This window comes from Capra hircus (assembly GCF_001704415.2).
Source record: "Capra hircus breed San Clemente chromosome X unlocalized genomic scaffold, ASM170441v1, whole genome shotgun sequence".
NCBI classification, from domain to species: domain Eukaryota; kingdom Metazoa; phylum Chordata; class Mammalia; order Artiodactyla; family Bovidae; genus Capra; species Capra hircus.
The window spans coordinates 42,486,246-42,502,675 of record NW_017189517.1 but is presented as its reverse complement, the minus strand read 5'-3'; the positions used below and the strand labels follow the sequence as shown (position 1 = coordinate 42,502,675).

The 16,430-nt window shown below is 34.9% G+C and overlaps 1 protein-coding gene across 1 annotated transcript in view; it reads left to right on the top strand.

Annotated features, from left to right (window-relative positions):
• The first annotated feature begins 3,545 nt into the window (after positions 1–3,545).
• Positions 3,546–16,430, top strand: part of LOC102181478 (dynein light chain 1, cytoplasmic-like) — a 196,374-nt gene continuing 183,489 nt past the window's right edge. The window contains exons 1-2 of the mRNA XM_018044112.1: positions 3,546–3,660; positions 4,076–4,111. Coding sequence (XP_017899601.1) covers positions 3,546–3,660; positions 4,076–4,111 — 151 coding nt within the window. The remainder of the gene's footprint in view (positions 3,661–4,075; positions 4,112–16,430) is intronic.

Here is a 16,430-nt window from a genome sequence, read left to right as displayed (position 1 = left end):
GTAAATAGAGGTGACTTAATCTTTATAATAGGAATATAGTAACCTTGTTATGTCCTATAGCTATTCATTTTTATTTTAAAGGGCTAGATTAAAATACTGATAACCAAATTACACTTCAATCTCATAATTATTAGAACTTTAATCAAATCACTTGGTCATTTTTTCTCTTTGTCAATATTGTAAAAGCCATTTTATAGGGTATATTTCAGCCTATTTCCCAGTAATATAAAGATAAAATCTAAAAAGTACTTGTCCTGTTGAAATTCTATGACTATCCATGTATATATATTTTTCATGCTGTGTGAAAATGGCTCTTTTTTTCCCCATTAATCTGTTTTTTTAAATGCAAGCAGATCTGACATTTTAAGACTGCAATCAATTCTGAGCAAAGAAGCACATGTTACCTTCCTTGTTCTTTTAGAAACTAATTTCATTCAAGGTTCCTTTCCCCCCAGAATTTGGCACTGGTGTTTTAAATGAATGCTATCAAAGGCACTATTAAATATGATTTTATCCAGTTGACAAAGGTTCATGCTAGCAACCATTTTAGAGATCTTCTAGCATTGATTATGATTCCCAGATAAAATGAAATTACCTTGAATGCATGGTCTAGTGGGCTTACTCCTTATAATGCAATGTTAAATGATCAAATCCATCCTTACAGTAAGTGGATCTGATCACAAAATTTAATGCATCATAAAAAAGGAAAAAGCTAAGTGAAAAACAAAACCCAGGAACTAGTAAAATGTGATCATTAAAACAGTTAGACATTAAAAAAAGAAAAAAAACTAACTCTTTAATTCTGATGGACATAATTATTGTCTGGCTTGTTGAATTTATCTTTTTCCTACCTACCTGTACTTAGTCTTCACAAATATATTATAAGTAATATTTATTTGGGCTGATTCTGTCTATTAGAGGGCTTTTGGGTTTCTGAAGTATTGTTTTCTTTATGCCTACTGAGTTGTTTTCTTTTAATTTTTATTGGAGTATAGTTGACTTACAATATTGTGTCAGTTTCTACTGTATGACAAAATGACTCAGCCATAAATATACATATATCCTCCCCACCTTATGGACTTCCTTCCCATTCAGGTCACTACAGTGGATTAAGTAAAATTCCCTGTACTATACAGCATATATGTCAAATCTAGAGAAATAGTATAGATGATCCTATTTGCAAAGCAAAAATAGAGACATAGACATAGGAAACAAGTGTATAGATACCAAGGAGGAAAGTGGGGTGGGAGGAATTGGAAGATTAGAATTGACATATTTACACTATTGATACTATGTATAAAATAGATAACAAAAGAGAACATACTGTATGTCTACTGAGTTTTAATGAATTTTGAACACCTCATTGGCTGTAGGTAGGCTCTTAAAAAATTCATGTTCAGGTTTTTAAAAAATCCATGGGAGAATTAGTCTCAGAAATTCAATGTAAACAAACATAAAATTATTATTTTTATAATAACAGAAAATAGAGCATAGGCATTGTAGAAAACTTAGAAAAGAAAATAAGTCTAAAACAACTGGGCTCCCCTGGTGGCTCAGTCTGAAAGAATATGCCTGAAATGCAGGAGATCACCTGCAATGCAAGAGGCCTGAGTTCAATTCCTGGGTTGGGAGAATCCCCTGGAGAAGGAAATGGCAACCCAGTCCAGTATTCTTGGTTGGGAAATCCCATGGACAGAGGAGCCTGGCAGGCTACAGTTCAAAGGGTCACGAAGAGTCAAGTACGACGAACACAGCCATGCACTGAGACGACCCAGAGGGATGGTACGGGGAGGGAGAAAGGAGGGGGGTTCACGTGTATACCTGTGGCAGATTCATGTTGATGGATGGCAATACAATACTGTAAAGTAATTAGCCTCCAATTAAAATAAATTTATATTGTAAAAAAGAAATTAGTCATAAGCCCAACACATACACACTGTTAAAAATTATATATTTAGTATTTTCTATATATCTAGGTATATATAAATGCCACAAATCATTCAAATTCTGCTTAATATTCTGCTTTATTTATGTAAAATTAAATTATATACATTTCCCATGTTGATAAATACTACTTTAAAACATGTGTCTTAATGGCATCAATATTCCATCATTTGGATGCATCATAATTCCCAATCTTTGAATATTTCAGTTAATTTTAAATATTTGCTATTAACTATTACAGTGAACATTCTTTAACCATGTGTTTCTACATATTTCTGATTACTTTTTAAGAATACTTTCTAATCTATGGATATACTAGGTAATAGGGTATAAACTAAGACTCTCCACAAGTCTTGCTGTTTCCCTCAAGATGATTTGTAGCAATTTATCTGTATATATATGTTCCAAACTCACAATATCCTTGTCAGAACTATTTATATTTTAAAAATCATTTTCTAGTTTGATAGTTTAATTTGAATTTTAATCTTTTGGAGGTCAAATATTTTTCATAGATTAATTGGCAACATTTATAAATTTTCTGTCTAAGCCCCTTGTTCAAGTTTCTTTTAAAATGTTTCATCCTAAGTTGCTTCAGTCATGTCTACCTCTTTGCAACCCTATGGACTGTAGTTCTCCAGGCTCTTCTGTCCAAGAGATTCTCCAGTCAAGAATACTGGAGTGGGTTGCCATTCCCTTCTCTAGGGCATCTTGCGGACCTAGGGATTGAAACTGCTCTTTTATTTCCTGCAGGAGGGTTCTTTGCCACTAGCGCCACATGATTTCTAATTGGCATGCATGTTTTATTCATATATTGAGAACAGATCACATTTTATTCACATATTGAGAATAGATTGCATGTAAAGTTATAAAACAAGTCTCAATAAATTTAAGAAGATTTAAATCATATTAAACATGCTTTCTGGCCACACACATATGAAACAAAAGATCAATTATGGGAAGAAAATTGTAAATAATATAAACACATAAAGGGCAAACATGGCAGTAAACAATCAATTTCCCAACAACAAATCAAAGGGAAATCAAAACATGCTTTGAGACAAAAGAAAACACAAATGCTATATTGCAAAATCTATGGGATGCAAACACACTGTAGTTTTGATTTGCATTTATTTAATAATCAGTGATGTTAAGAATATTTTCATGTGCTTTTTAGCAATCTATATGTTCTCTTTCAAAAAATGTCTATTTATATATTCTGTCTTTTTTTTTTTTTGCATCCAGAATATATTTTGAAAACTTTTACACTGATACCAAAGACAGGCAAAGACACTACAAGAAAATGACAAATATGCTTTATGAATACTGACATAGAAATCTTGAACAAAATATGAACAAACCGAAGCAATACATTAAAAGGTTTATACACTATGACCAAGTGGGATTTATTCCTTGAATTTGAGAATGGGTCAACAGACAGAAATTAATCAATGTGATATGTCACCTTAATAGAATGAAGGAAAAAACAAAAATGAGGATAGTTTAAGGGACCATTGAGGGAACATCAAGCTGATGAACATTCACATTATAGAGGTCCCAGGAAGAGGAGAGAGAGAGAAAGGGACAGAAATCTATTTGAAAAGATGATGGCTGAAAACTTCCCTAATCTGGCCAAGAAACCAGACAACCAAGTCCAGAAAGCAGCGAGTCCCAAACAAGATGTCCCCAAAGAGACCCACACCAAGACACAGTTAAAATGTCAGAAGATCCCACGTGCCTCATGGCCAAAAAGAAAAAAAAAAAAAAAAAACAGAGTATAAACAACAGAAGTAGGCTTCCTGGTGGCTCAGTGGTAAAGAATCCACCTTCCAATGCAAGAGACACAGGTTCGATCCCTCGGACAGGGAGATCCCACATGCCTCAGACCAACTAAGCCCACAACTCAACAACTTATGCTGTAGAACACTGGAGCTGCAACTACTGAAACCTGTGTGCCCTGACACCTGTGCTCCACAACAAGGGAGGCCACTGCAATGAGAGATCTGAGCACAGCAACTAGAGAGTGGCAGTGGCCTCAAAACTCCACAGCTAGAGAAAGCCCACAGAGCTTGGAAGACCCAGCACAGCACCCCCAAAAATAATTGTGATAAGGGTTATCTTTTTTGTTTCTAAGGTGCTGACAACATTCTGATTCCTGTTCTAAGTGCAGGTAACTCAGATATACTCAGTTTGTGAAAATTGAGCTCTACACTTGTGATATGTGAACTTATTTGTATGTGTATTAGGCTTCAGTTTTTTACCAAAAAAAAAATCTCTCCTCTAGTGTCTTTCCCCTCCCTCAAGGCAACTTCTGTAACCAGTTTCCTATGTCTTCCCTGAGTTATTTTAAGTTTATAAAGCTTATATCTTTTTTTTTATCAAGTATCATATGAATCACACTTCACTTTGCTTTTTTCCCCCTTTCACTCTATATGTCTTGTGAATTGCTCAATTTCAGCACATATTGTTCTGCTTTTATATATATATATTTTTAATGGGTCTTGGAGCATCCTCCTAGCTCTGAATTCAAAAATTGGTGGTCTAAAGGAGAAGCAGTTCTCAAATACATCATGCTGAATGACAGAAGCCTTAGACAAAAGAATATATGTTCTGTGATACTAACTATATGAAGTTTTATATAATGGGAAATGACTGTTTGGTAGGGACAAAATTAGAACAGTAGTTGTCTCTGGGAAGGAGTGTGGGTGAGATTGACTAAGAAAGGGCCTGAGAGAGATTTCTAGGCTGATTGTAATGTTCTGTGTCTTGATAGGGGATTGGGTTGGACAGATGGAAGCATTTGTCAACGCTCAGCAAAATACACTTAAAACTTGTGCTTTTAATGTAAGTTTAACTCAAAAACATGTAAAACAGATATTGAGCTCTAGTTGATGACCTGCATGCTGAAATGTTTAGGAGTGAAGTGTACTGATGATGATGATGTCTTTGAAATGCATCAGAAAATAAAATGGACTGGTAGAAAGATGGATAGTTTTGTGATAAAGAAGAGTAAAGAATAGAATAGTAAAATGCTAATGGGTAGAAACTAGGTGATGAGTATATGAGTGTTCACTGCAAAATTCTGACCCAGAGAGATGTTGTGGGGAGGGAGATGGGAGGGGGGTTCATGTTTGGGAACGCATGTAAGAATTAAAGATTTTAAAATTTAAAAAAAAAATAAAAAATTTAAAAAAAAATAAAAAAATAAAAGTAAAATGTTGGGAGAAAAAAGAAAGAGCAGCAAGCTGATCGACAAAACTTGATTAACCATTTCAAAGTGTACAATCAGGTGGTATTTAGTGCATTCACAATGTTGTATAACCACCACCTCTCTCTAGTTTCAAAGCTTCATCACCGTTGAGACTTTGATTAAGGGTTACATTTATTCCTAAGTATTTTATTCTTTTTATTTTATTGTAAATGGAGTTGTTTTCTTAATTATCTTTTTGAATTGTTCATTGCAACTGATTTCCGTGTGTTGATTTTGTATCTTGGAACTTTGCTGAATTCATTTATTAGCTCTAACTTCGTGTGTGTAATCTTTAGGGTTTTCTAGATATAAGATTATGTTGACAGTGAATACAGATAATTTTACATCTTCCTTTCTAATTTGAATGTCTATTTCTTTTTCTTGCCTACTTGCTCTGCCTAGAGCCTCTAATATAATATTTACTAGAAGTGGCAAAAGTGGACATTATTCCTAATTCTAGGGGAACAACTTTAGTCTTTCACCACTGAATATATTGTTAGCTGTGGGTTTTTCATATATGACTTTTATCATAGTGAGTTTCTATTTCTTATTCATTAAGTGCTTTGTGTGCATGTGTGAAAATATGTGGAATTTTATCATTCTTTTATTGCATCAATTGAGATGATTTGTTTTTTTTTATCCCCTTCATCCTATCTTCTGCCAATTTTTAATTTTCTTTTTTAATATTGAGCTACATGAGATGTTTGTATATTTTGGAGATTTATCCTTTGTCAGTCGCTTTGTTTGCAAATATTTTCTCCCATTCTGTGGGCTATCTTTTCATTTTGTTAATGATTCCCTTTACTATGCAAAAGCTTTTAAGTTTAATTAGGTCCCATGTGCTTATTTTTGTTTTTATTTTTATTACTCCAGGAGGTGGATCAAAAAGTGACATTGTTGTGATTTATGTCAGAGAGTTTTCTACCTATGTTTTCCTCTAAGGTTTTTTTAGTATCTGGCCTTAAATTTGGGTCTTTAATCCATTTTAAGTTTATTTTTGTGTATGGTCTTGTGGAATGGTTAGAATTGCTGTTATAAAAAAAATCTACAAACAATAAATACTGGAGAGGGTGTGAACAAAAAAGAACCCTCCTACACTGTTGGTGGGAATGTAAACTGGTACAGCCACTATAAAAAATGGTATTGAGATTCCTTTAAAAACTATTAGTTCAGTTCAGTTCAGTCACTCACTCACTCACTCATGTCCAACTCCTTGCGACCCCATGAATCACAGCATGCCAGGCCTCCTCCCTATCCATCACCAACTCCCAGAGTTCGCTCAAACTCATGTCCATCAAGTCGGTGATGCCATCCAGCCATCTCATCCTCTGTCGCCCCCTTCTCCTCCTGCCCCCAATCCCTCCCAGCATCAGGGTCTTTTCCAATGAGTCAACTCTTCGCATGAGGTGGCCAAAGTATTGGAGTTTCAGCTTCAGCATCAGTCTTTCCAATGAACACCCAGGACTGATCTCTTTTAAGATGGACTGGTTGGATCTCGTTACAGTCCAAGGGACTCTCAAGAGTCTTCTCCAACACCACAGTTCAAAAGCATCAATTCTTTGGTGCTCAGCCTTCTTCACAGTCCAACTCTCACATCCATACATGACCACTGGAAAAACCATAGCCTTGGCTAGATGGACTATCGTGGCAAAGTAATATCTCTGCTTTTCAATATGCTATCTATAGAATTACTCTATTATCCAGCCATCCCATTCCTAGGCATATATCTGGAGAAAATCATTATTCAAAAAGATACATGCACTCCAATGTTCATTGCAGCACTATTTGCAATAACCAAGACATGAAAGTAATCTAAATGCCCATAGATAAAGAAGATGTAGTACATATATACAATGAAATATTACTTAGCCTTAAAAAGAATGAAATAGTGCTATTTTTAGCAACATGGATGAACCTAGAGATTATCATACTAATTAAATAATTCAGACGGAGACAAATATATCTCATATGCATAATCTAATAAAAATATGATACAAATGAACCTATTTGCAAAACAGAAACAGATTCCAAAATCAAATTTATGGTTACCAAAGGGGAAATGAGGGAGGAAAGTGATAAATTAGGAGATTGGGATTAACATACACACACTGCTGCTGCTAAGTCACTTCAGTCATGTCCAACTCTGTAAGACCCTATAGACGGCAGCCCACCAGGCTCCCCCATCCCTGGGATTCTCCAGGCAAGAACACTGGAGTGGGTTGCCATTTCCTTCTCCAATGCATGAAAGTGAAAACTGAAAGTGAAGTCACTCAGTCGTGTCCGACTCTTAGCGACCCCATGGACTGTAGTCCACCAGGCTCCTCCATCCATGAGATTTTCCAGGCAAGAGTACTGGAGTGGGGTGCCATTGCCTTCTCCGATACACACACTACTATATATAAAATAGATAATTAAAAACCAGGACCTAATGTAGCACAATAAACTGTATTCAATAATATGTACTAAACTATATGATGCAGGATACAGGATGCTCGGGGCTGGTGCACTGGGATGACCCAGAGGGATGGTATGGGGAGGGAGGTGGGAGGGGGGTTCAGGATTGGGAACACGTGTACACCCGTGGTGGATTCATGTTGATGTATTGCAAAACCAATACAATATTTAAAGTAAAAAAAAAATGAATCCACCTGCCAATGCAAAAAAAAAAAAAAAAAACCCTATATGGGAAAAGAATCTGAAAAAGAATGGATACATATGTGTACATATATACACATATGTGACGCACTTTGCTGTACACCTGCAACTAATACAATATTTCAAATCATTTATACTCCAATAAAATTTTTAAAATCCACTTGATGCAACAAAAGCAGTTTTAAGCAGGAAGTTCATACTGATACAGACTACCTCAAGAAACAAGAAATATCTCAAGTAAACAGTGTAGCTTTATGTTTAAACGAAATAGAAAAAGCAGAACTAACAAGCTCAAAGGTAATAGAAGGAACAAAATAATAAAGATCAGAACAGAAAAAAATGAAAAAGATAAAATATAATAGAAAAAAATCAGTGAAACTAAGAGGTAATTAGTCTAAAAGATAAATAAAATTCACAAACCATTAGCCAGATTCATCAAGAAAAAATTGAGAGACAAAAAAAATGAAAAGAAAAAGTGGAAGAGGAGAAATTACAAACAATATCACAGAAATACAAAGAATCATAAGAGAATACTGTGAGAAAACAAATGCCAACAAATTAGACAACCTATAAGAAATGAATAAATTCTTAGAAACATGCAATCTTCCAAAATTGAACCATAAACAAATAAAAAATCTGAATAGAATGATTATTAGTAATAAAATTAAATCAATAAACAACCCCCCCCCAAAAAAAATCCGAGTCCAGATAGCTTCATAGGTGAATTGTACAAAATAATTGCAAGGTGATGAGCACTTCCAAGCTCATTTTATGATGACAGAAAACTTTTGAATGGGATAAGACATTTGCAAATGATATATCCATTAAGTAGTCAATTTTTAAAAGACATAAATAACTCATAAAACTAAATATCAAAAAAGTTTCTCAATTCAGAAAGAGCCAGAAGATTTGAATAGATTTTTTTTCAAAGAAGACATACAGATGGACAATAGCACACAAAAAGATCCTCAACATTACTAATTGTCAGAAAATGCAGATCAAAACCACAATGAACCATCAGTTAACACTTGTCAGAATGGCTACTATCAAAAGGAAAAGAAAGAACAAGTGTTCATGGAGGATGTGGATGTACACTGTTAGTGGGAGTACAAATTGATGCAGTCGCTATGGAAAATAGTATGGAGGTTCTTGAAAAAACTAAAAGTAGAATTATCATATGATCTAGGAATTCCTCTTCTGGGTATTTATCTTAAGAAAATGGAACACTAATTTGAAAAGATATATGCACCCTCATGTTCATTACAGCACTATTTAAAATAGCTAAGATATGAAAGAAACTTAAGTGTTAATCAACGGATGAAAGGATACAAAATTCATGGCATAAATGTACATTGGAATACTAGCCACAAAAAAAGAATGAAATCTTGCCTTTTGTAACAACATGGATGATCCCAGAAGATACTATGCTAAGTGAAATAAGCCAGGCAGAGAAAGACAAACACTATATAATTTCACTTACATGTGGGATCTAAAAACTAAAACAAATGAACAAACTAAATAAAACAGAAAGAGACTTATAGATAAAGAGAACAAACTGGTGGTTGCCAGAGGGGAGGAGTGGGAGGAAATGTGTGAAACAGGTGATGAGGATTAAGAGAAACAAACTTCTAGCTTTAAAATCAACAAGTCATGGGAATGTGATATATAGCATATGGAATATATTCAATAATATTGTAATAACTCTCTAGAGTTTCAGAATGTAGCAAGATTTATCATGGTGATCATTTCATAATGTATAAAATTTTTTGTTAACTATATTGTACAGTTGAAACTAACATTATATGTTGATTATATTTCAATAAAACTGTTAAATAAAGCAATATAATCTCTCATCTCAGATAAAATTCCTTTCTTAGTAATTCTGAACCAATATACTGATTATTAACCTATGTTCTCTTTGCCCTTACTTTCAGCATTAATGAAACTGCTTACTAATTTGTGTTTTAAAACTTTCCATTGCAATATTACAAACCATTGTGCCTCTTTGAAATTTTAAAAAAAATCTTGCAAATAAAGTTTCCCATGTTTGCCTACAGGCTGTCTCTATAAGAGACCAGACTACTTCCAAACAATATCAAAGATATAAAGCTGTTTATCTAGCATCTCTAATCATTCTTATTAATTTCTAAAATTTTCTTCTACCATTGTAAAAATGAAATGAAGAACAAAAAGGTTATAAATAAATGTGTTTCCTGGTATGACATTCTTCCATTCAAAAGTTTAATTTTCCCTTTCATAGTACTAATCCATTGCCGTTTGAAACAATATTTCAAACATATGCATTTTAATCAACCTATTTCTTAACAACATAACACTATGAATACATAAAATTTCAGACTATGTTTTGCAAAAGTTTGATATTAAAAACTAAGTTTATAATTGTTTACTTAAAATGTCACATTGAGACACAACTAAATAATTTGAAATCTTGTTGAATCTAGAATAGTTGTAATACAGCCTCTAGACAACACCATGTATAAGGAACTTCAGGTTCTTAATACAGTGTAGTTACATCTTAAGATCCATGTATCTATCCTATTAAATCACATAAAGCACATATATTTGTCTGTTCACTTTTTCAATATAGTGGGAGGTTCTGTCAGAGTTGGAGTTTCCCAGATAGCTCAGCAGTTAAGAGTCCGCTTGCAGTGCAGAAGATACAGGAGACTCAGGTTCGATTTCTGTGTCTGGAAGATCCCCTGGAAGAGGAAATGGCAACCCACTCCAGTATTGTTGCCTGAAAAAATCACATGGACAGAGGTGCTTGGCAGGCTACAGTCCAAAGAATCAGACATGGCTGAGCGACCGAGCACAATGTCAGAGTAGAGATAAGCAATGTTTCCAATATTTAGCTGTGTCTGTCTTTTTATTTGGGGACAGAAGATGAGAGGGAACTGACTGTGAAAGTAAATATTGTTTCATTAGATAATATAAGATTGCTGAAAGTCACAGAAATGAATGTACTACATTTTAAAGCACCAAAATCTTTTGAACTTTGACCACTGATATTTCCTTCTTGAACAGCATGTTCTCACAATGTAAAATTTGAGTTAATCAAAAAGCACTCGCTGAGTACATAAAAGTTATGACACACCACATAAGGGAAGTTTTAATAGGTACATCAGATCAATTTGCAATGGAGCTTCTCTTTGATGAAAATAAGATTAACAAAATACACGAACATGAAACAAACTGATATGTTCAGCTATTGTAGAGTTATAAACCATCCCTGATGCTTTAGTTCCACTATTTATCCCACAATCCAAAGGAGATATGTTTCTAGTTTGATGTGAGTGAGGCATAATGACCTTGAGACTATAGAAATTTGAGATTAGCCCAGAGGATTCTCTGAGTCCTCCAAATCTACTGTTTTTTTACACGGATTATGAAGTGCTACAACCCTCTTTCTAGGACTCTAAAACAATAAAATGCAGGAAAAGACCAAGCATTAACGAGAATCTAAATGTTGATGTATGACAAAACCAATACAATATTGTAAAGTAATTAACCTCCAATTAAAATAAATAAATTTATATTAAAAAATAAATTAATAAAAATAAAAGATTCTATGGAACTTACCTACTCCAGGCCAAGGATGGTAGACAGAAGCGTTTCCATTCAGCAAATATTTGCTAATCACGTATTATGTGTCAGGCACTGTTCTAGCACCATAAACAAACAAAGCAAGCAAAATAGACACTCCCAGCCCTTATGAAACATATATCTAATTTTAAACTAAAATCAGATGTTCTAAATGTTCTAAATTTAGATGCTAGATGTTCTAAATTTTTATTGAAGTATAGTTGCTTTACACTGCTGTCAGTTTCTGCTATATAGCAAAATGAATAGGTTATACATGTGCATATATCCATCGTTTTTTAGACTCTTTTCCCATATAGACCACTACAGAGTATTGAGAAGAGTTTCCTGTGCTATACAGTAAGTCCTTATTAGTTATATCTATCTATCTATATCTATATCTATATATATATATATATATATATATATATGTCAATCCCAATCCTCCCACCCTTTCCCCTTGGTATGCATACATTTATTCTCTACATCTATATCTCTATTTTTCTTTGCAAATAATATTATCTATACCATTTTGGGGGCTTCCCAGATGCCAATGCAGAAGATGCAAGAGACATGGGTTTGATCCCTCGGGCAGAAAGATCTCCTGGAGTACGAAATGGCAACCCAATCCAATATTCATGCCTGGAAAATTCCATGGGCAGAAGAGCCTGGTGGTCCATTGGGTGACAAAGAGTCAGTTTTTGAGTCAGTTGTTTTAACTGAGCACACACGTACATACCATTTTTCTAGATTATATATATACACACAGAGACTAAGATATAATACTTGTTTTTCTCTTTCTGATTTACTTCACTCTGTATGTCACTCTTTAAGTCCATCCACATCTCTGCAAATGACATAATTTTATTCATTTTAATCGCTGCATGATATTTCATTGTACATATGTACTAAGTCTTCTTTCTCCATTCATCTGTCAATGGACAATTAAGGTGGTTTCCATATCCTATTGTAAATAGTGCTGCAATGAATGTTGGGGTGAATGTACTTTTTTGAATTATGGTTTTCTCTGGTTATACAACCAGTAGCAAGATTGTTGGGTTATACTGTAACTCTACTTTTATTTTTTAAGGAACCCCCATACTTTTCTCCATAGTGGCAGTATCAGTTTACATTCCCAACAGCAGTGCATGAGATTTTCATTTTATCCACACCCTCTCAGGTATTTATTGTTTATAGATTTTTCTTTTTCTTTTCTTGTATTTAAATTTTATTTTTTTTACTTTACAATATGGTATTGGTTTTGACATACATTGACATGAATCCACCACAGGTGTATATGAGTTCCCAACCCTGAATCCCCCCTCCCACCACCCTCCCCATATCATCTCTCTGGGTCATCCCAGTGCACCAGCCCTGAGCACCCTGTCTCATGCATTGAACCTGGACTAGCGATTCATTTCTTACATGATAGTATACATGTTTCAATGCCATTCTCCCAAATCATCCCACCCTCGCCCTGTCCCACAGAGTCCAAAAGTCTGTTCTTTACATCTGTGTCTCTTTTGCTGTCTCGCATATAGGGTTATCATTACCATCTTTCTAAATTCCATATATATGTGTTAGTATACTGTATTGGTGTTTTTCTTTCTGGCTTACTTCACTCTGTATAATCGGCTCCAGTTTCATCCACCTCATTAGAACTGATTCAAATGTATCTTTTTAATGGCTGAGTAATACTCCATAGTGTATATTTTTCAATTATGATGGTTCTGACTGGTACGAGATGATATCTCATGGTAGTTTTGATTTGCATTTTTCTAATAATTTATGATTTGTGGCATCTTTTCATGTGTTTGTTAATCATCTATATGTATTCTTTGGAGAAATGTCTACTTAGGTCTTCTGCCCAGTTTTTGATTGGGTCATTTGTTGTTTTTATATTGAGCTGAATGAGCAGTTTGTATATTTTGAATGTTAATTCTTTGTCAGTTGCTTCTTTTACAAATATTTTCTCCCATTCTGAGTGTTGTCTTTTCATGTTGTTTATGGATTTCTTTGTTGTGCAAAAGATTTTAAGTTTAATTAGGTTCCATTTCCTTATTTTTGTTTATGTTTTCATTAACCTTAGGAGGTGGCTCAAAAATAACTTGCTGCAATTTACATCAAAGAGTTTTCTGCCTATGTGTTCCTCTAAGACTTTTATGTGTTTAACCTTACCTTTTGATCTTTAACCCATTTTGAGTTTATTTTTGTGAATAGCGTTAGATAGTGTTTTAATTTCATTCTTTTACATGTAGCTGTCCAGTTTTCCTTGCACTAATTTTTGAAGATGCTGTCTTTTCCCCATTTTATATTCTTACGTTCTTTGTCATAGATTAGATGATGATGATATAAAATTGGAAAAAAAAAATAGGAATCACAGCAATTTTATTTTTTTTCCTAGGAAGATAGTCTTCCTAAAACACCAATTTACATATTGGGAGAGATATGATCAACAAAATTTTTAAACCGACAGCTTCAAAGATATGAGACAATTTTAACAAAATGCATTTTCAGAAACATAAATAAAGGGAGCATCTGGAAAGAAGGCTAGTTTCACAGAAGGAAGACTAAATAATGTGGAACTGTTGTTGTTGTTTAGTCACTCAGTCATATCTGATCCATGGACTGTAGCACACCAGGCTCCCCTGTCCCTCAGTATCTCTTGGAGTTTGCTTAAATTCATGTCCATTGAGTCGATGATGCCATCCAAACATCTGATCCTCTGCCGGCCCCCTCTCCTCCTGCCCTAAATGATTCCCAGCATCAGGGTCTTTTCCAATGAGTCGACACTTCATATCAGGTGGCCAAAGTATTAAAGCTTCAGTTTCAGCATCAGGTTTTCCAATGAATATTCAGGGTTGATTTCCTTTAGAATTGACTAGTTTGATCTCCTTGCAGTTCAAGAGACTCTCAAGAGGCTTTTCCAGCACCACAGTTCAAAACATCAGTTCTTTGGTGCTCAGCCTTCTTTATGGTCCAACTCTCATATCCATACATGACTACAGGAAAAACCACAGTTTTGACTTTACATTCATCAGCAAAGTGATATCTCTGCTTTTTAATATGCTTTCCAGGTTGGTCATAGCCTTTCTTCCAAGGAGCAAATGGCATTTAATTTGGTAGTTGCAGTCACCATCCACAGTAATTTTATATCCCAAGGAAATAAAGTTTGTGACTATTTCCATTTTTTCCCCATCTATTTGCCATGAAGTGATGAGACCAGATGCCATGCTCTTAGTTTTTGCATGCTGAGTTTTAAGACAGCTTTTTTCACTTTTCTCTTTCACTTTCATCAAAAAACTATTTAGTTTCTCTTCACTTTCTTCCATTAGGGTGGTGTCATCTGCATATCTGAGGTTATTGATACTTATCCTGACAATCTTTATTCCAGCTTGAGCTTCATCCAGCCCATCATTTCACATAATGTACTGTGCATATAAATTAAATAAGCAGAGTGACAATATACAGCTTTGACATACTCCTTTGCCAATTGTGAACCAGTTCATTGTTCCATGTCTGGTTCTAACTGTTGCTTCTTATCTCTCAAACAGATTTCTCAGGAGACAGGTAAACTGTTCTGGTATCCCCATCTTTTAAGAATTTTCCAGTTTGTAGTGATCCACACAGTCAAAGGCTTTATCATAGTCAATGAAGCTGATGCTTTTCTGGAATTTCCTTGTTTTTTCCTATGATCCATCAAATGTTGGCAATTTGATCTCTAGTTCCTCTGCTTTTGTTAAATCCAGCTTGAACATCTGGAAGTTCTCAGTTCTCCTACTGTTGAAGCCTAAATCAAAACCATCCCCAAGAAAAAATAAATGCAAAAAGGCAAAATGGCTGTCTGAAGAGACCTTATAAATAGCTGAGAAAAGAAGAGAAGTGAAAGGTAAAGGAGACAAGGAAAGATATACCCATCTGAATGCAGAGTTCCAAAGAAAAGCAAAGAGAGATAAGAAAGCCTTCCTCAGTGATCAATGCAAAGAAATAGAGGAAAACAAAGGAATGGGAAAGTCTAGAGATCTCTTTGAGAAAATTAGAGATAGCAAGGGAACATTTCATGCAAAGATGGGCACAATAAAGGACAGAAATGGTGTGGACCTAATAGAAGCAGAAGATATTAAGAAAATGTGGCAAGAATACCCAGAAAACTGTACAAAAACGTCTTAGTGACCCAGATAACCATGATGGTGTGATCACTCACCTAGAGCCAGACATCCTGGAATGTGTAGTCAAGTGAGCCTTAGGTGGAGGTGGTGGAATTCCAGCTGAGCTCTTTGAAATCCTAAAAGATGATGCTGTTAAAGTGCTGCACTCAATATGCCAGCAAATTTGGAAAACTCAGCAGTGGCCACAGGACTGGAAAAGGTCAGGTTTCATTCCAATCCCAAAGAAGGGCAATGCCAAAGAATGTTCAAACTACCACACAATCGCACTCATTTCACATGCTAGCAAGGTAATGTGAAATACAGTACAAGAAACAAGCGAAGTCTGTGCCAGTTTTCTAAAGCTAATTCTTGTTATGAAATTAAACATAATCATATACATAGATTTAGGTATGTATATCAAACATGTAGGGCTTCCCTAGTGGCTCACACAGTAAAGAATCTGTCTGCCAATACGAGACTCCTGGATTCGATCCCTGGGTTGGGAAGATCCCCCTGGAGAAGGGAATGGCAACCCACTCCAGTATTCTTGCCTGGAGAAGTCCATGAACAGAGGAGCCTGGTAGGCTAATTCCATAGGGTCACAAAAAGTCAGACATGACTGAGCGACTAAAACACACACACACACACACACACACACACACACATCAAACACATAACTGGATAATTTCATTCAAATATTATTGAACATCGTTCTGTGCCAGGCACTATGCTAGGGATACAACAATAAATAGACACATATTCAACCCCTGCTCTCCATCCTGTTATCAGAATGAAGTGTATTGAGCACAATGATGGAAGGACTAAGAGAACAGAGC